Raw genomic sequence first — 19,879 nt, 5'->3', positions numbered from 1 at the left:
CCCATGGGGTTTCTCAGAGTAGCTCGCAAATTAAAATTCACAAATTGTGTATTTCTGAGATTTTCAGACTATGCTTTCCAACTCTCAATTGAACCAAGTTAGGATGTTTGACAGAGGGTAGGGGAGAACTACTAGAAATTCACACAATGGAAAGTTACTTTGTCCTAAAGGGAAAGACTTGCAGCCAGCTACAACATGAAGGAAACCCGAGTATGTTAGCTCAAGTGAAATAAACCCATCAGAAAACACAAATAGTGTATGATTATACTTGGGTGACTTCCCATAGTGGTCAAACTGACAGAAACAGAAAATTGCCAGAGGGTGATTGCCAGAGGGTGAGGTGGGGGGAATGTAAGCTATTGTCTAAGGGGATTAGGGTTTCAGTTTTACCTGAAGAGCACCCTAGATGGTCAATGAGCTTTTTGTGCATTCTACATTCCACACCACTGAGAAGTATGCTTACAAATGGGTTAAGATGATGCTGGAAGGTTAAATCACTAGCAGAGTATCTGTTGACTATGCACAAGGCTTTGAGTTTGACCCACAGCAAGAGAAAAAAGAACAAAGTGTGGTGGAGGAAGTTGCCACAACGAAACAAAATAAGATGGATACTCACAGGGCTTTGACCATTTTGATGGAAAGGCCCAGAGGCAGACGTGTGCCTTAGTCACCATGGCACAGTCATGCATTGAATCCTGCATGGGCCAGAGCAAATGCCTGACCTCTGTTGAGTGGCAGGGAAACCTTGCTAAGGCCTTAGATCATTCTTGCTGACAAGATGGATTTAAGGGTGCACACCATTTATGCCAGCAGCCTGGCCTAAGTGGGCCCCTGGACTGCCTGAATATAACCCACAGTGGATAGAAACTGAGTCACTGAGGTCTAACAAGTCAGTGCACTGTGCCAATGGAGTGGACCTCAAGAATATCCCTGGACACCAAGACTGAACTGCATATGCCCTGGTAAGCAGTGCCCATTGTGTCAGGCAGCCCTGTGGCTGGCAGAACCAACCATCTGGGCGACTCCTCAGACAGCACAGCTGAACCTGTGCCTGTCTTCCTGCAACACAACCCTGTGCTTTTCAGTGCTGCTGATTTGCATGTGTACTGTGTCACTGTAATAAACCATGACAATGAGTACTTAAGAACATTTTCATGTGTACTATATTGTCTAGTTACTCTCTGAACCTGAGGGTGAGCCTGGGGATCACCAATGCCATCCAGCAGCCTGCCAGGGCTTGTGTTTATTCCCAAGGGAAACCCCTTCACACTCAGAACCTACCTGACACCCATGGAGCTCAGACTGCTGCCTAGGGTTTGCCACTGACTCAGCAGCCCGTCTTGGGTCTCCATGGGTGACATGGGGTGAGCTGTCACCTGCTGAGCATCACTAGGCACATTTCTCATGTGGTGACTGCAGTGATCAGGTTGGGATAGATAAGGCAGGGAATCAGGGCTGCTTTTGAGTAAAGAAGTTTGGACACAGACACCAGGTGACAGTCAGAGGACTCTTTTATTGTACACTAAGTCCTTCATCTGGGGTAGATGTGGGGACATGCAGCATCTTTGAGCAGGTCAGAGTGCAGAGCTGGTAGGGGGATGGAGTCACTACGAAGGCAGGTACAACAAGGTCACTGGGCCGGGGCTGCCCTTCAGGCACAGAGAAGCTGAGGCACTGCAGCTGGGACGTGAAGAACATATGGGCCAGGGGTTCCCCGAGGCATATGCAGGGGCCTGTAAGAGGGGACAGGGCTCAGTTACACTGAGGCCTGAGCTCCTCCCCCTAACAGTATCCTGGAAGGGACAGGAAGCCGGGTCCACTACAGTGACTTGTGGAGAATGGCAGGAAGGCCTCACATTTCACAAAGCGGCCCTCAGCATCCAGAAAATGTCCAGGGTGGAAATGGAAGGGCTTCTCCTAGACAGTCTCATCCTTTAGTACAGATGAAAGGTTGATGTAGAGCATCATCCATTGGCTGGAGACACACAGCATGAATGTGGACTGACTTACAGGACACAGGAACCCTGACACTTAATATCTACAAGCACACTCTACGAAGCTCGCAGGCTAGTGGGGTACAGAGTCACAAGGAGCCTCTCAATTATCCATCAGTCCCAGAAGCTTCTCAGGCCCATCCATATTCACATGGCAAGGCCACAGGACAATGATCCTAAGGGCACCCAGAGTCCCACTTTTCCTCATGAGCACAGGATTCTCCAACAACTCATCACTTAGGTTAATTCATCCTCCAACTTCACTGAAGGATCAGTGGGCACAGGGCAGCACTGGGTGCAGCACCCCACACACAGGTTGGACCTGGCAGCACCAGTGGTATCAGGGCCAGATCACAGAACACTTCCTGGCCACACCTGGGAGTGCCCATGGTAAAGAAGGAGGGTCTCAGTCCTAACTTGCGGATGAGGAAGCCCTGAACCTCAGGGTCATGAGATGTCATGTGGGGAATACCCATTGGGACGATGTCTGAAAAGCGTGCACCTCATGAATTATGGCATTGGTACAGGGCAGCAGGTCTGGTCCACCATCACTGGGCACTAGCCTGCCATATCACTTCACTGATCTCCTGTGCACACAGATTGGACAGACGAGCATCCCCAAAGGGGTCAGTCCTTAGAGATGGGGCCCTGATGCTCTCTACTCCTTTCTTAGAGGCTGTGTCCCTGTGAGAGGAGCACCATTCTTTCAGTATTCCCAGTCAAGCCTGTTTCGAACCAAGAGTTTCTGAAATAACTTCGGGCACCCCGTCACTACTCCTCTTTCCACAAGCTCCCATTCATTCCAAGCCCAGCTCATGCTGCAGATCCAGATACAGGATCATGAGGAGCAGAGCCCAGGACATTATGACTGATGTGGTCACAATTCCTGCACCAAACAAGTCAGATATGACTAGACGAAGGTTCTCATCATTGAAGCTGCCCACAGAGTTCCCCTGGGCCTGAGACAGGCAGAGAGGGTGGCCTCAGCGGGAAGTGGGAGGAATGGCTCAAATGTCCCCATGCAGCACCCCTCAGCACATGTGCTGGGTCTTGGGGGGTGATGAGGCCCCACCTGGCCTCAAATGTCCAAAAACACTTGGCTGACAGACTCTGATCCCTTCTCACAGCCCACTCTCACCTTAAGCACCACTTTCAGGAAAGCATCAGTCAGATCTCGGGGAGGCTGGTCTGGGTCCCAGCCTGTGTTGTACTCAGCCAAGAGCTTATTATTCAAGACCATGAAGGACCTCTGTGCAGGCAGGACGTCGCAGCCACCCATGGGATGTGCAGGAGCTGTAGCATTGAGTTCAATACCTGTGACAGCAGAGAGGCACCCTGGGTGCTTCCTGTGCTCCAGACTCACAGGAGCCATGTCACACCCAGCCTCCTCTATGGTGACCCAATGCATGACACGCCACACCTTTGCCCCCTCCCTCCACTGTGCCAGCATCAAAGCTCTCTCCAGCTGCTGAGCTGCCACAGGAACCTCCTACCACGGAAATCTCAGGAGCCTGTGTCATTTCCAGCGTGGACACAGGCTCTAATCCTGACTGCAGCCCTGAACCTCAGCCACCTCTCCCATTACTGCTGTCTGCTCGGCCACAACCAGCCCTTTCTCCCTGCAGTGATCCTCCCTGATGCTTTCTTCCCATCCCTCCTGCAGGCACCTTATTCTGTCAGAGCCGTTCTGCAAGACAGTGTCCCTGCACTGACTCCCTTCAACCCAGCACCTGAAGCATCCAGCCATTGTCCTCCCTCACGCTCTCCTCCAGCATCTCTAACATCCTGATGCTGGTCAGGTCATCACATTCAAAGTGGCCTGCACAGATAAGGGAGGCGATCATGTTGCACACTGCTTTGTTCAGCAGGGAGTTGGGGCACAAGGGCTGCCTGGGAATAGAAATGCAGGTCATGCTGCTGCCCTTCTCCCAGTCACTTGTGCACATGATTCACTCCTTGGGTCCCTAAACCCACTGCCCACCAGTATGGTTAGCAAAAGCAGCACAGGGACAGGCGTCCTCCTCGGTCACCCACTGCTCCAGGGACTTCTTCCACAGGCCAAGTTGCACAGGGTGGACATACAGAAGTGCTGTTGATCACGCCTGGTGGGCCCATATGGTGCCCCGATAACCCCTGGAATAGAGAACCGAGTCAGGTCCAGAAAGTACTAACCTGTGCCCTTGCATCCTCTCCTCATTCCTGCCTGCTGATCAGACACAAACTTGGTTTCTACCACCGTGTAACAGCTCCTTTTCCAGGCTTCACATCCAGAAGAAAAGGATTTCCACTGTCCCTTCAGCATATTATCATACACGGTAAGCCCCGTCCACCTTTAGTCACTGCACCCAAGGCTCTGCCCTGATGCCATCTGTGCCCTATTGACCTTTAGTTTGGGCTTCTATCCCAAACCCATTACTTCCTTGCTGGGAATTCATGGCCGATCTGAGGTGTCCTCGCCATGGTCCACTAGAGCCTCGCGCACAGCCGCCAGCCTGCTGAGCACAACCACTGGAGTCCAGGCAAACTGCAGGCTGAACACATCCCAGAACTCGTATCGCAGCTGCAGGTGGAGGGACAGGCCGCCTGTGATGCCGGGGTGACTGCCACAATGCATGTCCCGGTCTCACTCCCAAGGTGTGGAGCCCAGTTCGAAAAGTACAAGAACCAGCTGTACTACTGCTTTTTTTCTTTTTCTACATCTTTATGGTAGTGAAGATGCTACTCACAGCATCCTCTATACTAGACAAGCACTATGCCCCCCACATCTAGTGTCTGCATGCTGCTGTCACGTCATAAATTCACAAAGGTCACTTTAGGTCTAGATCTGGTCACCCAGCTATGATCTGGGCAGAGTAGAGGGGTATCAGCCAGGTCCATCAGCCACCCATTTTTCAGATCAGAAAACTCAAATACACAGATGAGAGCAGTCACGGCCAGGAACACACAGCAGCCAAGAGCTCTGCTGTTGATCGCAGCACCTCTCTCAGTATCAACTGCCTGACTGAAATGCTGCTGAACACCCTCTCGCCCTGTTCCTCCAGCCACAAGCAGTTCCCTCTGATGTCAACACAAGGGATTTGGGTCCTCTGAAACTTCTATTCCAACCAATCGGGAACCAGTCTTGCTGCCACATCTTGCCCAGCCTGGACCAAACATTTTACCAAGTACTGGATAATAATTTGTAGAGTAGGAAAGACCAGTTAAGGAGGCATCTCGTCCTGTTTATCTCTCCTGGAGGAGACAGAGCTCTGCCACGGGCCCCTGGCTCGCTCTTCCCCAGCTCTCCAGCACTGGGTTGCAATGCAGCCTCCACAACTTCCTTTATATTTCAGGTCTACAAGTTCTCAAATGTCTTCTGTGTTCATAAGAACAGGTTTTGGGAGGAGACTGGATCACGGGGTGCTCTACTCTTAGGGGGATAGTCCATAGAGAAATCCACAGCGAAATATGCTGTCAGGAGGCACAGCCTGGTCAGAAGAGGGGGTAATTGGGATTGTGACCTAGCAGAGTATGTGTCCTTCCTTAGCTCCTCTCCTCTGTCTCTGCTTCCCCCTGCCTTGAAGCAGGCAGCTTTTCTCTGCAAACCCTTCCACCACGCCTTTCCTGCATGGCAGTCAGCAGGCTGTGCACCCAGTTCTTTAAAAGCTGTGAGCTAAAGAAACATGTCCTGCTTTAATTCATGGTTGTACAGTAACGTGTCCGGGGCAGGGGACAAACTAAAACAGCACCTGAAAGATTTCACAGCCAGAGTGTATGGACCAGGCATGTGTGGTGACAGACGTCTCCACTTGAAACTGGCACTTTTCCCTTTGGGGACATCTATCTCTAAGTTCCTTCATGGGAACACAAAGCCTCCTGCCACAACCACTGGGCTGGTTCTGTTTTTTCTGCCAGTCTAAGGACCACAGAGTTCTGCTTGCATCCTGCTTCCTCACAGGTGTGCCTTCCACATTCAGGACAGAGAGAACAACACAAAAAATTATGGCTTTCTTTTTAATTTAATGTATTTGGAGGCACGGTCTCACTGTACTGCTCTGGCTGGCCGTGAACTTACAGCAATTTTCCTCTCTTGAATACTGGGATTACAGGAACATGCCACCATATTGAGTTTTCAAAATACTTGCTCCCCTATGTGTATCCTCTAGAAGCAAAACATAATCCTACATTTGAAACACTATTCTTGACAATGGAGATGCATTTTTCAGGGCCCATTTCCTTTCTGTTTCAGACAAATTAATAGGATGAGGGGTCTGTGATTTTGAGCACGGAAGAACATTCTTGGACCAACGGACTCAAAGCTGAAATCTTTATTCATCAGAACTATGAGCCTGACAACAGTGTCATGCAGCGCTGTCCCTCTAATACTTAGAAATCACACACCAAACTAGCAGATTAGTATTGGTCAAATTTATAAAGACCTTACACACACAGCATGAGGGATGAGGGGTGACTGCAGCTCATACTAAAGCAATCTGCTCAAGCAACTGGCCTTTGGGGTCTCTCACTCTGGTCGCTCTTTACACAATTTTGTTCCCTGTAGGATCATTCACACATTTCATGCCTGTGCTCTTAAAGTGAGTCTATAACCATGTGCAGGTTTTGGAAATTCAACAGCACATGCAAAGCGGTTCCCATATCTCAGAGGCCCATCCTAGAGAAATCTACCAAAACTTTTTGCATCTCATATATCCAGCATATACAAGGCAGTCAGAAAGAATTCTGGGACTCTAGTTGATAGGGTACATGCTTGAGTATTTCAGGGAAATTTATCTAAATAATTAACTTTATGTTACATAAACACAGAACAGATGATCAGGTAGGTGACAAGAAACAGGATAATTCCTATTAATTGAATGTTTCAGCTGAGACCTATGAATGCTCACTGTAAAATAACTTGTATGTTCTGTGTAAACTTTCTAAATGTTTCCTAATAAAGTAAGGAGCAGAGGTGGCCAGTGACCTGAGAATACCTTTTCTGTGGAAAGGGACAGCAGAAAACGAACACTCCTGGCTCCGCTAAACTATGAGGTGGACTGGGCAGGAGATTTACAGTAGGGGTATAAGCGCCTGCCTGGCAAACGTGAGGTTGTGAGTTCAATCCCTGGTAACCAAAAAATAAAACAAAATCAAGTCTTGGGTGGACCGCAAGACAAAAGGTGCTGCACTAGCAGTCACATTTGCCAGCCACCGCCTGACCCCACTGGGCTCCAGACACCTGCAAAACTCCCATCAATGCTGCCCATTCCTCGTGACGCAGGCCTCCCTCCTGCCTCCTCCGGGACACAAACCCCCACTTCCGCGGAGCTGGAGAATTCTCTGCGGCGATTCCCAGACCCAGCTGGGACCCTCACCGCGTCCTGCATCTTCCCACTCCGAGCCTCTGGGAAGCCCGCCAGGCATCTGCCCTTCAAACAGCGCCCAGCTGCCACTGCAGCGCCTCAGGCTCAGGTCACAGGGCCACAGCGCGACAGCGACACCTGCTGGGCGGCCCTGGACCCCGCTGCTCCCCTCTCCCGGGTGCCGGGAGCCCGGCTCCATCCCGGGGCAGCGGGAGCCACCAGGTCCTCGCGGGGCTCGGCACTGCGGTGCTGGGAGCCGCCTCCGCCCTTCCGCAGGACACAGCAGCGGCCTCCCGCTCAGCCTTCCACACAGAGCGCGGCGGCCTCACCCCGGGAGCAGGACTGTGGCGGCCCTCAGGAGGCTGGAGCCTGGAGCACCGGCTCGCGGTCTCCCGGGTGACGGTCCCTGCTGTCCCGCGCGGGTCACCCCTACCTCGAGGAAAGAGGTGGCGGGGCGGAGAGCAGAGACTGAAGCTGCAGGGCTGCACCACAAGGATGCTGCGGAGAAGCCTCTAAGGGGGATTTTACCCCAGCCTGCTCCCACAGTCCTCTGGGACTTGTAGTCCGCTAGCGTGCGCAGAGCCTGCTGGGAATTGTATTCCCTCACAATATTCAATATTCCCTCACAGTATTCTGGGACTTAGAGTGGGAGGGGTTGGATCCTCAGGGCTATTTTGGGCCCCAAGAAATGCAGTAAGAATTTAGAAAGTAGTAAAAAAGTGACCCATCTCATGCGAAAGAAACATCAGAGTCACACTTGGTTGTTTATCACTGGTGATGGAGACCCAAAAGCATAAGATGACATATTTAAATACAGAAAGCACAGTAAACAGACTGCCAACGAAATTTTCTCTATGTAGCCAAAGTACCATTCACAAATCAAAGAGAAGTCGGGACACAGCTAGCGAAACAAAAGTTGAGGGAGTTCATTATCAGCCAACCTGCCTGACTTGGAATATGATGTAGAAGCAACTCTCCAGTCTGAAAAGAATTATACTAATCACTACCTGGTAATCAAGAAGAAATATCACTGGACAAAGTAACAACATAGGGTTAGGGATTTAGCTCAGTGGCATAAGTGCTTGCCTCACAAGTACAAGGTTCTGAGCTTGATCCTCCGGACCAAAAAAGAAAAAAACAAAAACAACAGAAGCTGTAGGGAACTGCGCGACAGCACCATTGCTGCCTCCCTGCCCCTCTCTCTCTCTGCTATGGGCACAATGCGTCTGCCTACATTAACCATAATCCTCTCCTGCTTACATCACATACCCAGCCGTGATGATGACCCTCTTGTATTCATCTCCGTAGCCTCTTGCGGTCCCACCAGCCCTCCCTTGGCCTATAAAAGATGTGATCACTTCCGGAATAAACGGGGCTTGATTGGACTCTCTCAACTTGCCTCGGTCTCTCTCTGTCTCCTCCATGTTTTTATTTTAATCCCCGTTCCCCCTCCACGTACACCCCATGGTTTGATCCACGGACGGATCAAGTGGCACCCAGCGTGGGGGCTCCTGGCGCGGGGGATTCAATGAGGGAGCCCTTCGAAAAAGCCGGCTGAAAGTGAAAGCAAATTGAACCAAAGACTGCGGCGAAAGGAAAAACAAACTAAATCAAAGACTAAGGCTAAAAGCCAAAGGACATTAAATCAAGGACCGAGGCCTGCATGGACGACTACCTGATGTGCTGCCCGAGTCATGGTGAGTGAACATCAACCCCATTCCCTTTCCTGGACATGGTTCAAGCATTGAACGAACACGAAGTGTTCATGGGAGGCCTTGTAAAGGCTTTCAAGACAAGAGGGGTAAGAGTTAGAACAAAAGAATTATTGCAGTATTTTCAGTTTATTTATATGGTTTGCCCTTGGTTCCCCCTAGAGGGATCTATAGATACCAAGAGGTGGAAAAGAGTAAGAGATGCTTTAAAAGATTATTATAGGGTTTTCAGTCCGGAAAAGGTTCCGTTGACCACCTTTGCATATTGGAATTTAATGTCTGAGCTGCTTGCCCAGCAGCATGCAGATCCTCAGATTGAGGAGACGGTTGCACAAGGCCCTCTGAGCTACACAGCCTTATAGTGCTCCTAAGATGGCACCTGCCTCCGGCAAGCCTCGTGGCACTCTAAAATGGTGCTTGCCTCACTTCCGCCACATCAGCATGGGTCCCTCCCCGAAATGGTGTTTCCGGGGACGGAAACAAACGTACCTACCCAAAATGGCGCCACACAGCTGCAAGACGGCGGGGGCGCTGCACTGCTAGCTCCACAAGTCATTAGGACTCATATGCCATTCACAGTGGCAGCGTTAAAAGAATTAAAGACAGCGATTGCCCAATATGCCCCCACAGCTGCTTTCACCCTTGCTGTTTTAAATTCTCTGGCTGATGGCTGGCTCACACCTATAGATTGGCAAAAATTGGGCCCGACTGACTTTATCGGGTGGGGATAATCTTTTGTAAAAATCAGAATATACAAAAATTGCAAAGAGATCGCCAGGCACAATACACAAGCCAGCAATGGGTGAGACCTTAATATGTTAATAGTGGAGGACGCCTATGTCAACAAAGAGGCCCAAAAGCAATTTAAGGGCAATATGTGTTCCTCAGGAGCATTAAGCAGGGGCTAGAGATTTAGCTCAATGACATAAGCGAAGCACAAAGTTGTGAGTTCAGTCCCCAGGGCTGGAGATTTAACTCAGTGGCACAGTTGCCTGCCCAACAAATAAAAGGCTGTGAGTTCAATCCCTGGTACCACTGACATTAAAACTGCTTGCAAGCAAGGCCTTGCTGCGGCTGCTGCTTTGCAGGGGTTTGCAGTTGGATAGTTCTTGTCTCAAAAGCCTGAACAGGACTGTTTTGCCTGTGGAAAGACTGGTCACTTTACAAAAAGACTCCAGAGATAGAGATTCCAATGTCAATTACTTTGACTCATTTAACTGATCGGAGTGATATTGGTCTAGTGTCTTAAATTTAATTTCAGGATATATAAGGATGAGGACAGCTGCTGAGAGGAGAATGAGAGACACTATGGTAGTTATTATTGTCTTCCCCAGTGTCAGATCTTGAAAACCTAAGGAGCCTTCATTATCCTGTAATGATTTGATTAGTTTTGTAATATGCAGCGTGTATTTAATGTGCGTAAAGATGGGAACAACTGTTTGGAGGAAACTAGAGACAATTAGATGAACAATAAAGATCTCCAGTGGACTTGCTTTGAAATCTGTATTTCTTTAAATCTTTTTTTTTAAACGGTTTTGATATGTTTGGTCTTGCCCTCTTTGAGATGGAAGGCAAGTGTGTGGGACTGATAAACATGTTACTAAGTTTTTGTTGAATCATTAAACAAAACTGTTGACAGTGTCACTGTTTGGATGTCACTTTACATACTTTAATTTGGTAACCTGGACAGCTGTTTCTGGGATGACAGTGAGTAACTTATTAACTGTTGATTTCTTACCATTTATTTTTCTGTAATTCTGTATTAAGATCACTAGAAAACAAGCCAGACAGATAGTAAAAAATTGCCTTTCTTGTGTGATGCACCTCCCAGTTCCACACTTTGAGGTTAATCCTAGAGGACTTATCCTCAATGCATTATGGCAAATGGATGTCACCCACATTCCTGAGTTTGGCAATCTTAAAAATGTTCATGTAACTATAGATATCTTTAGTGGTTTCATTTGTACCTCTCCCCAGACTAGCAAAGCTACCAAACGTTATTAGCCATATGTTAACTACCTTATCAGTTCTGAGATGCCCACAACAATTAAAGACTGATAATGGTCCAGGCTATGCTAGTTCTGCCTTTGCTCATTTCTGTCAACATCTTAATATTGATCATATAAAAGACATACCTTATAACCCTCAAGGTCAAGGCATAGTTAAAAGGGCACATCTCTCTCTAAAACTCACTGTTGATAAAATAAAAAACGGGGGAATGGTACTCCACAAGGAGAACACCTAAAAATATTCTATCTCACGCCTTATTCATCCTTAATTTTTTAAATTTGGATGCTGCTGGACAGTCAGCAGCCACTTATTTTTGGCATTCTGAAACACAAAAGCAATTTGCTTCTGTACTATGACAAGACCCCCTGACTAATTCATGGCATGGCCCTGATCCCATTCTCATATGGGGACGAGGCTCAGTATGTGTTTACTCTCAACAAGACAGACAGAGAGGCTAGATGGCTACCTGAGCGCCGTGTAAAACAAGTACACAGTTCTTCAAAGACCCCATGCAACGCCCAGGAATAATGTCATTTCCTGAGGCACAATCCCGTGTTCTCTTACAGGTGACACAACTCCCCAGAGCCCTATGCTGCTACTCAGCCTTCTCCTTGAGCCGTACCACACCCATGGTGGATTTAGGTCCCTGCCAAACAGACTACAACTGCTGACAGCCATGCACACAACCCGCTGTGACTGCGGAGGAGGCTCTTCTCGGTCTGGAGAAACATAAACCAGCTAAATAGACTGCATCTGGTGTTATGCGAGGCAAGCTCCAAAAAATAAAAGAACGACTTCAACAGCGACAACAACAAATGGCTGCCAACCCCTTCTCCTCGATGTGTGTGCGTGGAGGGAGCTTTTCCCTTACCTAGCGCCCCTTTTGGGTCCCCTAGCTGCCCTACTGCTTCTCCTTTCTGTGAGTCCTTGTATTTTGCAGAGGATTATGACGCTCATAACCAGATAGACGCATTTATGACAAAGCTCATTCAGGTACACTATCACCAGAAGGAGATGGCAGATCAGCAAACCTACTGGGAAGGAATTCCCATGAATGGCCCATATGACCATGCAGCCTAACTGCCCTGGGGCAGTGGACAGGCAGTCAGAGACGGGCAACTAGGACATGCATGTTAACTCCACTGCCACCTAAGACAGGCACAGGACCAACTGCTGTCCTGCAAGCCCATGACGGGTAAGGCCTGCTTGGGTTCATGCCATGAGGTCCTTGACATAAGACAGACGCTGTCCTCACAGGGCCTGCCTTACTCCTGATTAAACAATATAGAAAGGGAGGAGATGTAGGGAGCCACGCGACAGCCCCATTGCTGCCTCCCTGCCCCTCTCTCTCTCTCCTATGGGCTCAATGCGTCTGCCTACATTAACCATAATCCTCTCCTGTTTACGTCACACACCCAGACGTGACGATGACCCTGTTGTATTCATCCCCGTAGCCTCTTCCTGTCCCACCAGCCTGCCCTTGGTCTATAAAAGATGTGATCACTTCCGGAATAAACGGAGCTTGATTTGACTCTTTCAACATGCCTCAGTCTCTCTCTGTATCCCCCACGTTTTTATTTTAATCCCCGTTCGCCCTCCAGGTACACCCCCACGGACTGATCCACGTGCCCGATCAAGAGGCAAACATGAAAGTCAGTACTGTTGAACTTTGGGTTTGTTTTTCCTCATTTCTTCCCTTGTATAACTGAAAACAAATACATAACGCAGTTAGCCATCTACATTAGTAAGTGTGTAATGAGCACAGGTCTCACATGGGTCAATAGCAATATGATGATGCAGAGATGGAAATAGTTCGGAACCGTGCAGTTCGGAAACTAAAACATAACTTACTGAAGCAGAGCTCACACACTGGCAGGCTCAGGAGGCTCAGACAATAGGATCCAAAGTTCAGGCCGAGCCAGGTGAAAATGAGAATGAAAAATACAACTCATTTAAAAGAGCATCACAAAGAAGGAAATCCAGCAAGTAAGCAATCCAAGGAAGTGAAGGACATAAGCACTGAAAATAAAACCTTGCTGAAAGACGTTAAAGGAGATGTCAATAAAGATTTTAGGGGAAAAAATGAAGAAAATAAATAGAAAAAATCCATGAGTAATGGATGATACATCCTGCTACCTGGAGGATAAAGGAGTTTAGAAACTTAAGGAAGTAACTCTGCAGGGGTCAGGGTACTCAGTATGTAAGCACCCTGAGCCTTGACAGGAGGGCACAGACATGGGGGTGCCGCTTATAATCTAGAGAGGAAAAGAGGCTTTTCCTCCCCGTTTGGCTCTTGTTGCCTTGGTGTCTTCTGCCACCTTGATGTGCTGCCCCAGTGCCAGGCCACCCTGCCTTGGAGCCAGCTGATCATGGACTGAAACCTCTGCAAATTGGTTCTGCAGACAAGGCAAGAAGGTGAAAATACACAAATTGGACTTCATGAGAAGTAAAACCTAGTGTGCAATTGAAGTCACTATCAGCCCAGGGAAGAAAACTGTGAGAAAATCATTTTAGGCCACATGTGACAGCAGTGTCCCACCTGCTGAATGAGTAGCACACAGCAAAGGCATGAGATTGACCACACTTCTCAGGAAAGCTCACGACTTACAACTTATGAATCATCAGTTTCTGGAATCTGCATGGAACGTGTTCAGACTGTGATGCCCACCTTTAAAAGACACTGAGGAAGGAGAGACAGTGCGGTTGGGGGCTCCTGGGCATCCACACAATGAAGTTACGCTGCCTTCAAGCAAAGGAGCCATGATACCTGCTGCCACATGGAGGAATCCTGAGGACGATGCCTTACCTGAAAAGTTATGAGATTCCTCTCTGATGATCTCCCCATGGCCACTGGGGTCAGACTCAGAAACAGAAAGTAGACTGGTGGTCACCAGCAGAGGGCAGAGGAGGGGATGGGAGCCACTGTCACAGGGATTTAGAGCCTCAGTTTTGCCAGCTGGAAAGGGGCATTGCTGAGGGCTGCAGGCTACTGAGTACACTGGGAAAAGGGCCTGGGTGGAGCTCAGGGCAGAAATGCACAGAGCCTCGGGTTCCCTCTCAGCACACCACACACATTGGCAGGCCACACACACAGCAAAAGACCACAAATGCAAAATGTCATACTTTGAGATATCTTATCATTGAAAAAGAAAAATAGAGACGCTGAAGTGCATGTGATTATTTTGCTCTCAGAGCCAAGAGGAGAGGGCCAGGCAGTAAGTCACCTAAGCTGCTGGGATACATCAGTGCTGCTGACAGCAAGCGGATGTCAGACTCCAAACCCACTGCTGGGAGCCTTTGCTGAGGCCTTTGGACCCCTTTCTGATGAAGGTTCCTTTACACACCTGGGGCTCTGCAGCACGCCACAAGCTCTACCTGTGCCAGGTAGGAGTTTTCTTTCTTTGCATCACAGTGGGAGCCTTGAGCTGTCTCACTGACCCAGCAGTACAAAGACTGAGTCAGGGATGTCAATCACATGCAAAAGCCAGCCCCATAGGACAGAGCCACAACAAAAGCCTCGGTAGCAAGGTCCTACTAAGCTGCCCGATGGCCAGTGCCACCATGTGTGTCCCACCCTGCTGCTGGGAGCACTGACCACCTCTGCGACTCTCCTCAGAGAGCACAGCTGAACCCTCCTGCCGGCTTCCTGGATTCCACCCTGAGCACCTTTTCCTGCTGCTGATTCAATCTCTCCTTGCCTCTGAAAAAACAGAAGGATGAGTGTGACAGCTTCCCTGGTTCTGAGACCTTGGGGGATTCTTGGGGACCACCAGGAGCATCTGCCACCTGCCAGGGACTGGGCTGACTCCCAGTACAAGCCCAACCACAACTGCCTCAAACCTGACACGCATGGAGCCCATTTGCTGCCTGGGCTTTGCCACCACCCACTGGTAGGGAAGGGTGTCCGGGTGGCCTGAGGTGAGCTGTCACCTCCTGAGCATCAATAATACCAGTTTGCTTGTGGACTGCAGTGGCTGTCAGGGTGGATGACACAGGGGACCTGGCTGACTCAGACAACAGGGAGTCAGGGGGTACACTCAGACACCAACTGGCAAAGACTGGTTTATTATGGCTCAGGGCCCCAGCTGGGGCAGGTTGGGGCCTTGGTGGCACTTCTAGCGGGCCACAGCACAGAGCTGGTAGGGGGGTGGGATCACAAGGAAGTAAGAGACACCATGGTCACTGGGCCGGGGCTGCCCCTCAGGCACCGAGAAGCTGAAGCGCTGCAGCAGGGAGGTGAAGAACAGGAAGAGCTCCATGCGGGCCAGGGGCTCCCCGAGGCATATGCGGGGACCTGTGGGTGGAAAGAGGGCTCAGTCAGACTGCGGCCTGGGTGCCTCCCTGCAAGGCACCCTGAAAAGGGCACAGGGACCGGGTACCCAAAAAGCAGGCACCTGCTGAGAATGGCATGAAGGCCTCGGGCTTCACAAAGCGGCCCTCGGCATCCAGGAAGTGTGCAGGGTAGAATTTGAGGGGCTTCTCCCAGGCGGTCTCATCCTTCAGCACTGATGACAGGTTGGTGATGAGTGTGGTCCCCTGGCAGGAGATGCACAGCATGAAAATGCACTAAAGTAGGCACAGAGAGCCCTGCCACTCAGCATGCACGAGCACACTCTACCCCCCTCACTTCTGATCCCTTTGGTATAACCCGCAGCACGCTCTTTGATCCGGTGACAGGGTCAGGGCACACGGCTCCTGGGTGCCCCACACTGCTACCAGTGCCTGCATGAAGCGGCTCTGTCAACACTGTTACTTCTTTTTAAACTTAATTTGGATTTATTTTGTTTTGTTTTTGAAAACCACTCACTGTGTAATCCAGGCTGTCCTTCATTTACTACAAATCACTACAATCCTCTTCCCTCAGTATCCTGCAGGCTGTGATCACAGACACGAGCCTCACATCTGGCATGGAAGTTCTTTACTACATTGTCCCAGAGACTCAGTGGGGACAGGGAGGCACTGTCTGTGCTCAGCATCACACGTAGCCAGCCTGGGCCTGGCAGCACCAGGGGAATCCACTGGCCAGGCTGGGGAAGGAGGGCCCCAGACCTACCTTGGGGATGAGGAAGCCCTGCACCTCAGTGTCACGTGACGTCATGTGGGGTAAATTCATTGGGATGATGTCTGCAAAGCGCTGCACTTCGTGAATCACGGCATTGGTGAAGGGCATGTGGGCCTGGTCCGCCATCTCTGGGCACCGCCCCGGCCCTATGACTTTATCGATCTCCTGTTGCACACGGCCTGCACACACAAGGGTCCCCATGGTGAATAAGTCCCGGGGGCTGTGCCCTGACCCTCTCCACCCTGGCATTAAGGGCTGAGACCAGGTGAGTAGGCGTCATGCTTACAAAACCTTGGGGAAGCCCTTGTGTTCCCACAGGTGTCACAACTACTCTTGGGGACCCTGCTACTACTATTCCTCCATCATTTTCCCCCAGCCCCAGCAGCGCTTACGCTGCTCATCCGGGTGCAGGATCATGAGCAGCAGGGCCCAGGCCAGGGTGGTTGAAGTGGTCACCATTCCAGCTGTAAACAGGTTACCCACAACCATGCGCAGGTTCTCATCATTGAAGCTGCTCTCGGGGTTCCCCTTGACCTGTGCCAGACAGAGAGGGTGGGCTCAAGAGAAAGATGCAGGAAGCCCCAAAATGACCCTCATTGTACATCCATCTACTCAGGTGCTGGGTCCCTTGAGTTACCCAGGCTCCAACTTACCTTTCCTCTCCTCACTGGATCCCCAGCACCCAGCCCCTCACCTCATCTCTGGCAGCTGGCTCTCACCTTGACCACCTCAGCCAGGAAGGCATCAGTCAGGTCTCGGGGTGGCTGTGATGGGTCCCAGGTCATCCTGTGCTCTGTCAACAGCTCATCTTGCAGATCCAAGAAGGCTTTCAGTGCAGGCAAGGCCTTCTCAGCCACTCCAGGGATGCGCAGGAGCATAGGGAATGCGTTCAGCACCTGTGCCGGCCACAGAGAGGATCTGGGTGCTTGCTATCCTCAGCCCTTAGCTAGACCAGCTTCAGGTTCCAAGCTTCTCAGGGACAACTCAGGGGCTGGCCATGTCACTGTGACCTGTGTTCTTCACGCTCTCTGCTGGCGTAGGCTGCTGGAAGGAGCATGCTACCGTGGAAATCTCAGGAGCGTCAGTAGCTCCCAAGGTGGACAGGAGGTAGAGGGTCTCCTCCCTGGAGTCCTGACCCTGGGCCTCCTCTCCATGACTGTTTTCTAACATTTGCCACCTCCAGCCCTTTCTTACTGTGGGATCCTCTACCAGATGCCCTGTTCCTGTTGCCCCTGTATGCAAATCTGCCTCCTTTTCCAGACTGCCCAGAGCCCACCTCGGGAACCAAGCCAGAGTCCTCCTTCAAAGAGTCCTCCAGCAGGTCCATCATCCTCATGAAGCCTGGGTCCTCATACTCGAAGCGGCGGGCATAGATGAGAGAGGCGATCACGTTGCACACAGCTTTGCTCAGCAGGGCGTTGGGGAGAAAAGGGCGTCCTGGGAACAAGGAATGTACCTCACGGTGTTAACCTTTCTGTCACTTTCCTGCCTTGTGATTTCTTGGTGCCCCTTGGCCCATTACCCACCGTCCTGGGAGGCAAAGGCAGCACACAGGCAGGCGGCCTCCTCGGTCACCCACTGCTCCAGCGACTTCTTCCCCAGGCCGAGGTTGCGCAGGGTGGACACGGAGAAGCGCCGCTGCTCACGCCAGGCGGGTCCATAGGGTGCAAGGGCCACGCCTGTGCATGAGGCAGGCATGTGAGTGACCAAGGGCACTGGTCACATTCTCTGTGCCCTCACCTCTTCTCTATTCCTAGGGTACAGGGTCTCCCGAGACCAACAAGCTAACCCCCGACCCTGCCCAGAATTCACCCTAGGGACACAGGACTGTTCCTTGTGTCCCTGACCACATCACCCTTCCCATTAGGCCCTGGCCTCCCACTCGTCACTGTCCCCAGATCCTGCACTGACACTATCTGTGCCCTTCCACATTGCCTTTGGAATTCTGTCTGAAGCCCAGGTGCTCATAGATGGGAAAGGGTGGCCGGTCTGCGGTCTCCTCGCTGTGAGTCACCAGCGCCTCCCGCACAGCTGACAGTCCGTTGACCACGACCACGGGCTTCCAGGCCAGCTGCAGGCTGAACACGTCCCCAAAGCGACTTCGAAGCTTTGTGTGGAGATCAGGGTGCTTGTCAAGCCGGGAGCTCCAAGATCATTACACAAAACGAGAACAGCCTTGGGGTTTTTTTGTTTTACTGTTTTTTTTTTTTTTTGCTTTTCAGCAGTGCAGGTGGAACTTCTGGTTCCATGCAGGAACCCAGGTCCCACTAAGCCCCGAGATCTCGGGTCCCAATGCAGGCGGTCATATCTTCTGACGTTCAGAGCAATTACTTTAGAAACAGATCTAGCCTCTCCCCCAGCTATGATCCGGAGGAATCAGGACTCAGTAGTTTGGGCCCCTCAGTCCCATGTTAGTGACGAGGAAATCAAGTTCAAGGACAAGAGCAGAGAGGCCCAAGACCCACGGAGTAAATACCATGAAGCAGGCAATGGCCACTTCTGAACCTCAGCTTCATGCCTGAGGAAGGGCCCTGGCTCCACTGCCCCAAACCAGCACCTTTCCCTCTGATGTCAGCAGGAGAAACTTGGGGCTTAAACAACTTCTACCCTATACTCACTCCCAGTTCCACTGACTGTCCCACTCCACGCATGTCCTTGGAAAGGCAAAAGGGTCTGCAGGCCCTTCCCCAGGAATGCTGTCTCCGCCTTTCCTCTTGGGGTCCCAGGGCTCTGTCTAGCCTGTAGCTTTGCCTCCCACCACTGTCTGCAGCTGAGGGTCACTGTGACCTTCGCCATCACCACCTCCACCTCCCTCACCTTGTAGAAGGAGTATGCCGGGTTCTCAAAGTCCACCTGCAGCAGGTTGCCCAGCCCGGGCACAGGCACAGGGCCTGGCGGGTAGCGAGCAGCCCAGCGCTGGCGCCGGTGCATCAGGTCCACCAGGAGCAGGAAGACAGCCAGAGCCACAGCCACAGAGTACAGAGCATCTCCAGTCAGCAGCCCCATGGCTGCCTTGTTAATTCCCAACATGGACCCCTCAGGACACACGGAGCCTGTCAACACTCGTGTCTCAGGACCAGGTAGCACACTCCACCATCATGCACTATAGAGCAAACTGCCTGTACTCTTATAAAAAGCTGAGGCTGCCCTTTGTCCTTTGGCAGGAACCAACCACTCTGTTGACCCTGCAGCCACAGGATGCTGGAGGGAGCAAAGGCTGGGCGCTGCAGTCTCTGCCCTTCTCATCTCTGCCACAATAACAAGGGGAGGGGAGCAGAGACCTGGTGGGAGGCCAGGGGAGGAAAACACTCATTGTGTTATACTGGGGTGACCCTGGAGCACCACGGGAAGGTAACACGTGCACGCCTGCTGCTCCCAGTGCACGTCTAGAGGGAGAAATAAGAGAACAGACATGCCAGACAGAAGAGCTTTGAGGACCCTGGGGACAGTGCCTCAGGCTGCAGCAGGACATCCTTGGAGACTTCATGGAGGTCTTTGCTGGCCAGTTGAGAGCCACTGCAGGTCAAGACAGCCTGGCTGGGGACTGAGGCACCACTGAACCATCCTGTGTGAGGAGCAGCAGCATGCAGACTGCTACAGTGTGGGATCTGCAAGTCTGGAGACCAGGTCTGAGGCCACTCAAGTCACCAGAAGGCCAAGACCCACTTACTCCTGGCACTTCTCACATCTAGCTTGTGCCTCATGGCCTCAGCCAAGTGTGCCTATCCAGCTGGCATCAACTTCCTACCCAAGACCATCAGA

General features: G+C 51.0%; 2 protein-coding genes across 11 annotated transcripts in view; both read right to left on the bottom strand.

Moving 5' to 3' along the window:
• LOC100718953 (cytochrome P450 2D17-like) overlaps nucleotides 1-19,879 on the bottom strand; it is a 131,369-nt gene that overhangs the window by 101,532 nt on the left and 9,958 nt on the right. For 4 of the 10 annotated variants that reach the window (XM_063243837.1, XM_063243839.1, XM_063243840.1 and 1 more), the window contains exons 1-4: nucleotides 7,767-7,915; nucleotides 3,976-4,127; nucleotides 3,725-3,813; nucleotides 3,133-3,308 (exon numbers count right to left, since the gene is read on the bottom strand). The gene's annotated coding sequence lies outside the window, so the exon portion shown is untranslated. Of the gene's footprint in view, nucleotides 1-3,132; nucleotides 3,309-3,724; nucleotides 3,885-3,975; nucleotides 4,128-7,766; nucleotides 7,916-19,879 lie in introns of those variants that run through there. The other 6 variants (XM_063243844.1, XM_063243845.1, XM_063243841.1 and 3 more) reach the window with 5 other exon arrangements.
• LOC100719230 (cytochrome P450 2D16-like) lies at nucleotides 15,105-19,867 on the bottom strand. Its single transcript, XM_003470545.5, has 9 exons — nucleotides 18,935-19,867; nucleotides 18,053-18,224; nucleotides 17,644-17,796; nucleotides 17,394-17,554; nucleotides 16,837-17,013; nucleotides 16,510-16,651; nucleotides 16,109-16,296; nucleotides 15,450-15,591; nucleotides 15,105-15,349 (listed from the first exon to the last, which is right to left on the bottom strand). Exons 1-9 carry the CDS (start codon nucleotides 19,145-19,147, stop codon nucleotides 15,171-15,173), a joined length of 1,527 nt encoding a protein of 508 aa, XP_003470593.2. The 5' UTR covers nucleotides 19,148-19,867; the 3' UTR covers nucleotides 15,105-15,170.

This window comes from Cavia porcellus, unplaced genomic scaffold (assembly GCF_034190915.1).
Source record: "Cavia porcellus strain 051 isolate PalLab524CR breed Dunkin Hartley unplaced genomic scaffold, mCavPor4.1 scaffold_40, whole genome shotgun sequence".
Classification (NCBI taxonomy): Eukaryota; Metazoa; Chordata; class Mammalia; order Rodentia; family Caviidae; genus Cavia; species Cavia porcellus.
The sequence above is the reverse complement of the archived record's forward strand: the minus strand, read 5'-3'. Positions and strand labels throughout refer to the sequence as shown.

Coding starts and splice junctions, on each gene's coding strand:
- LOC100719230 (XM_003470545.5), bottom strand. CDS start 19,147: ATGTTGGGAATTAACAAGGCAGCCATGGGGCTGCTGACTGGAGATGCT. Junction 17,797..18,052: donor CTTCAGACAGAATTCCAAAG/GCAATGTGGAAG, acceptor CCTCATGCACAG/GCGTGGCCCTTGCACCCTAT. Junction 17,014..17,393: donor ACTCTGGCTTGGTTCCCGAG/GTGGGCTCTGGG, acceptor TGGCCGGCACAG/GTGCTGAACGCATTCCCTAT.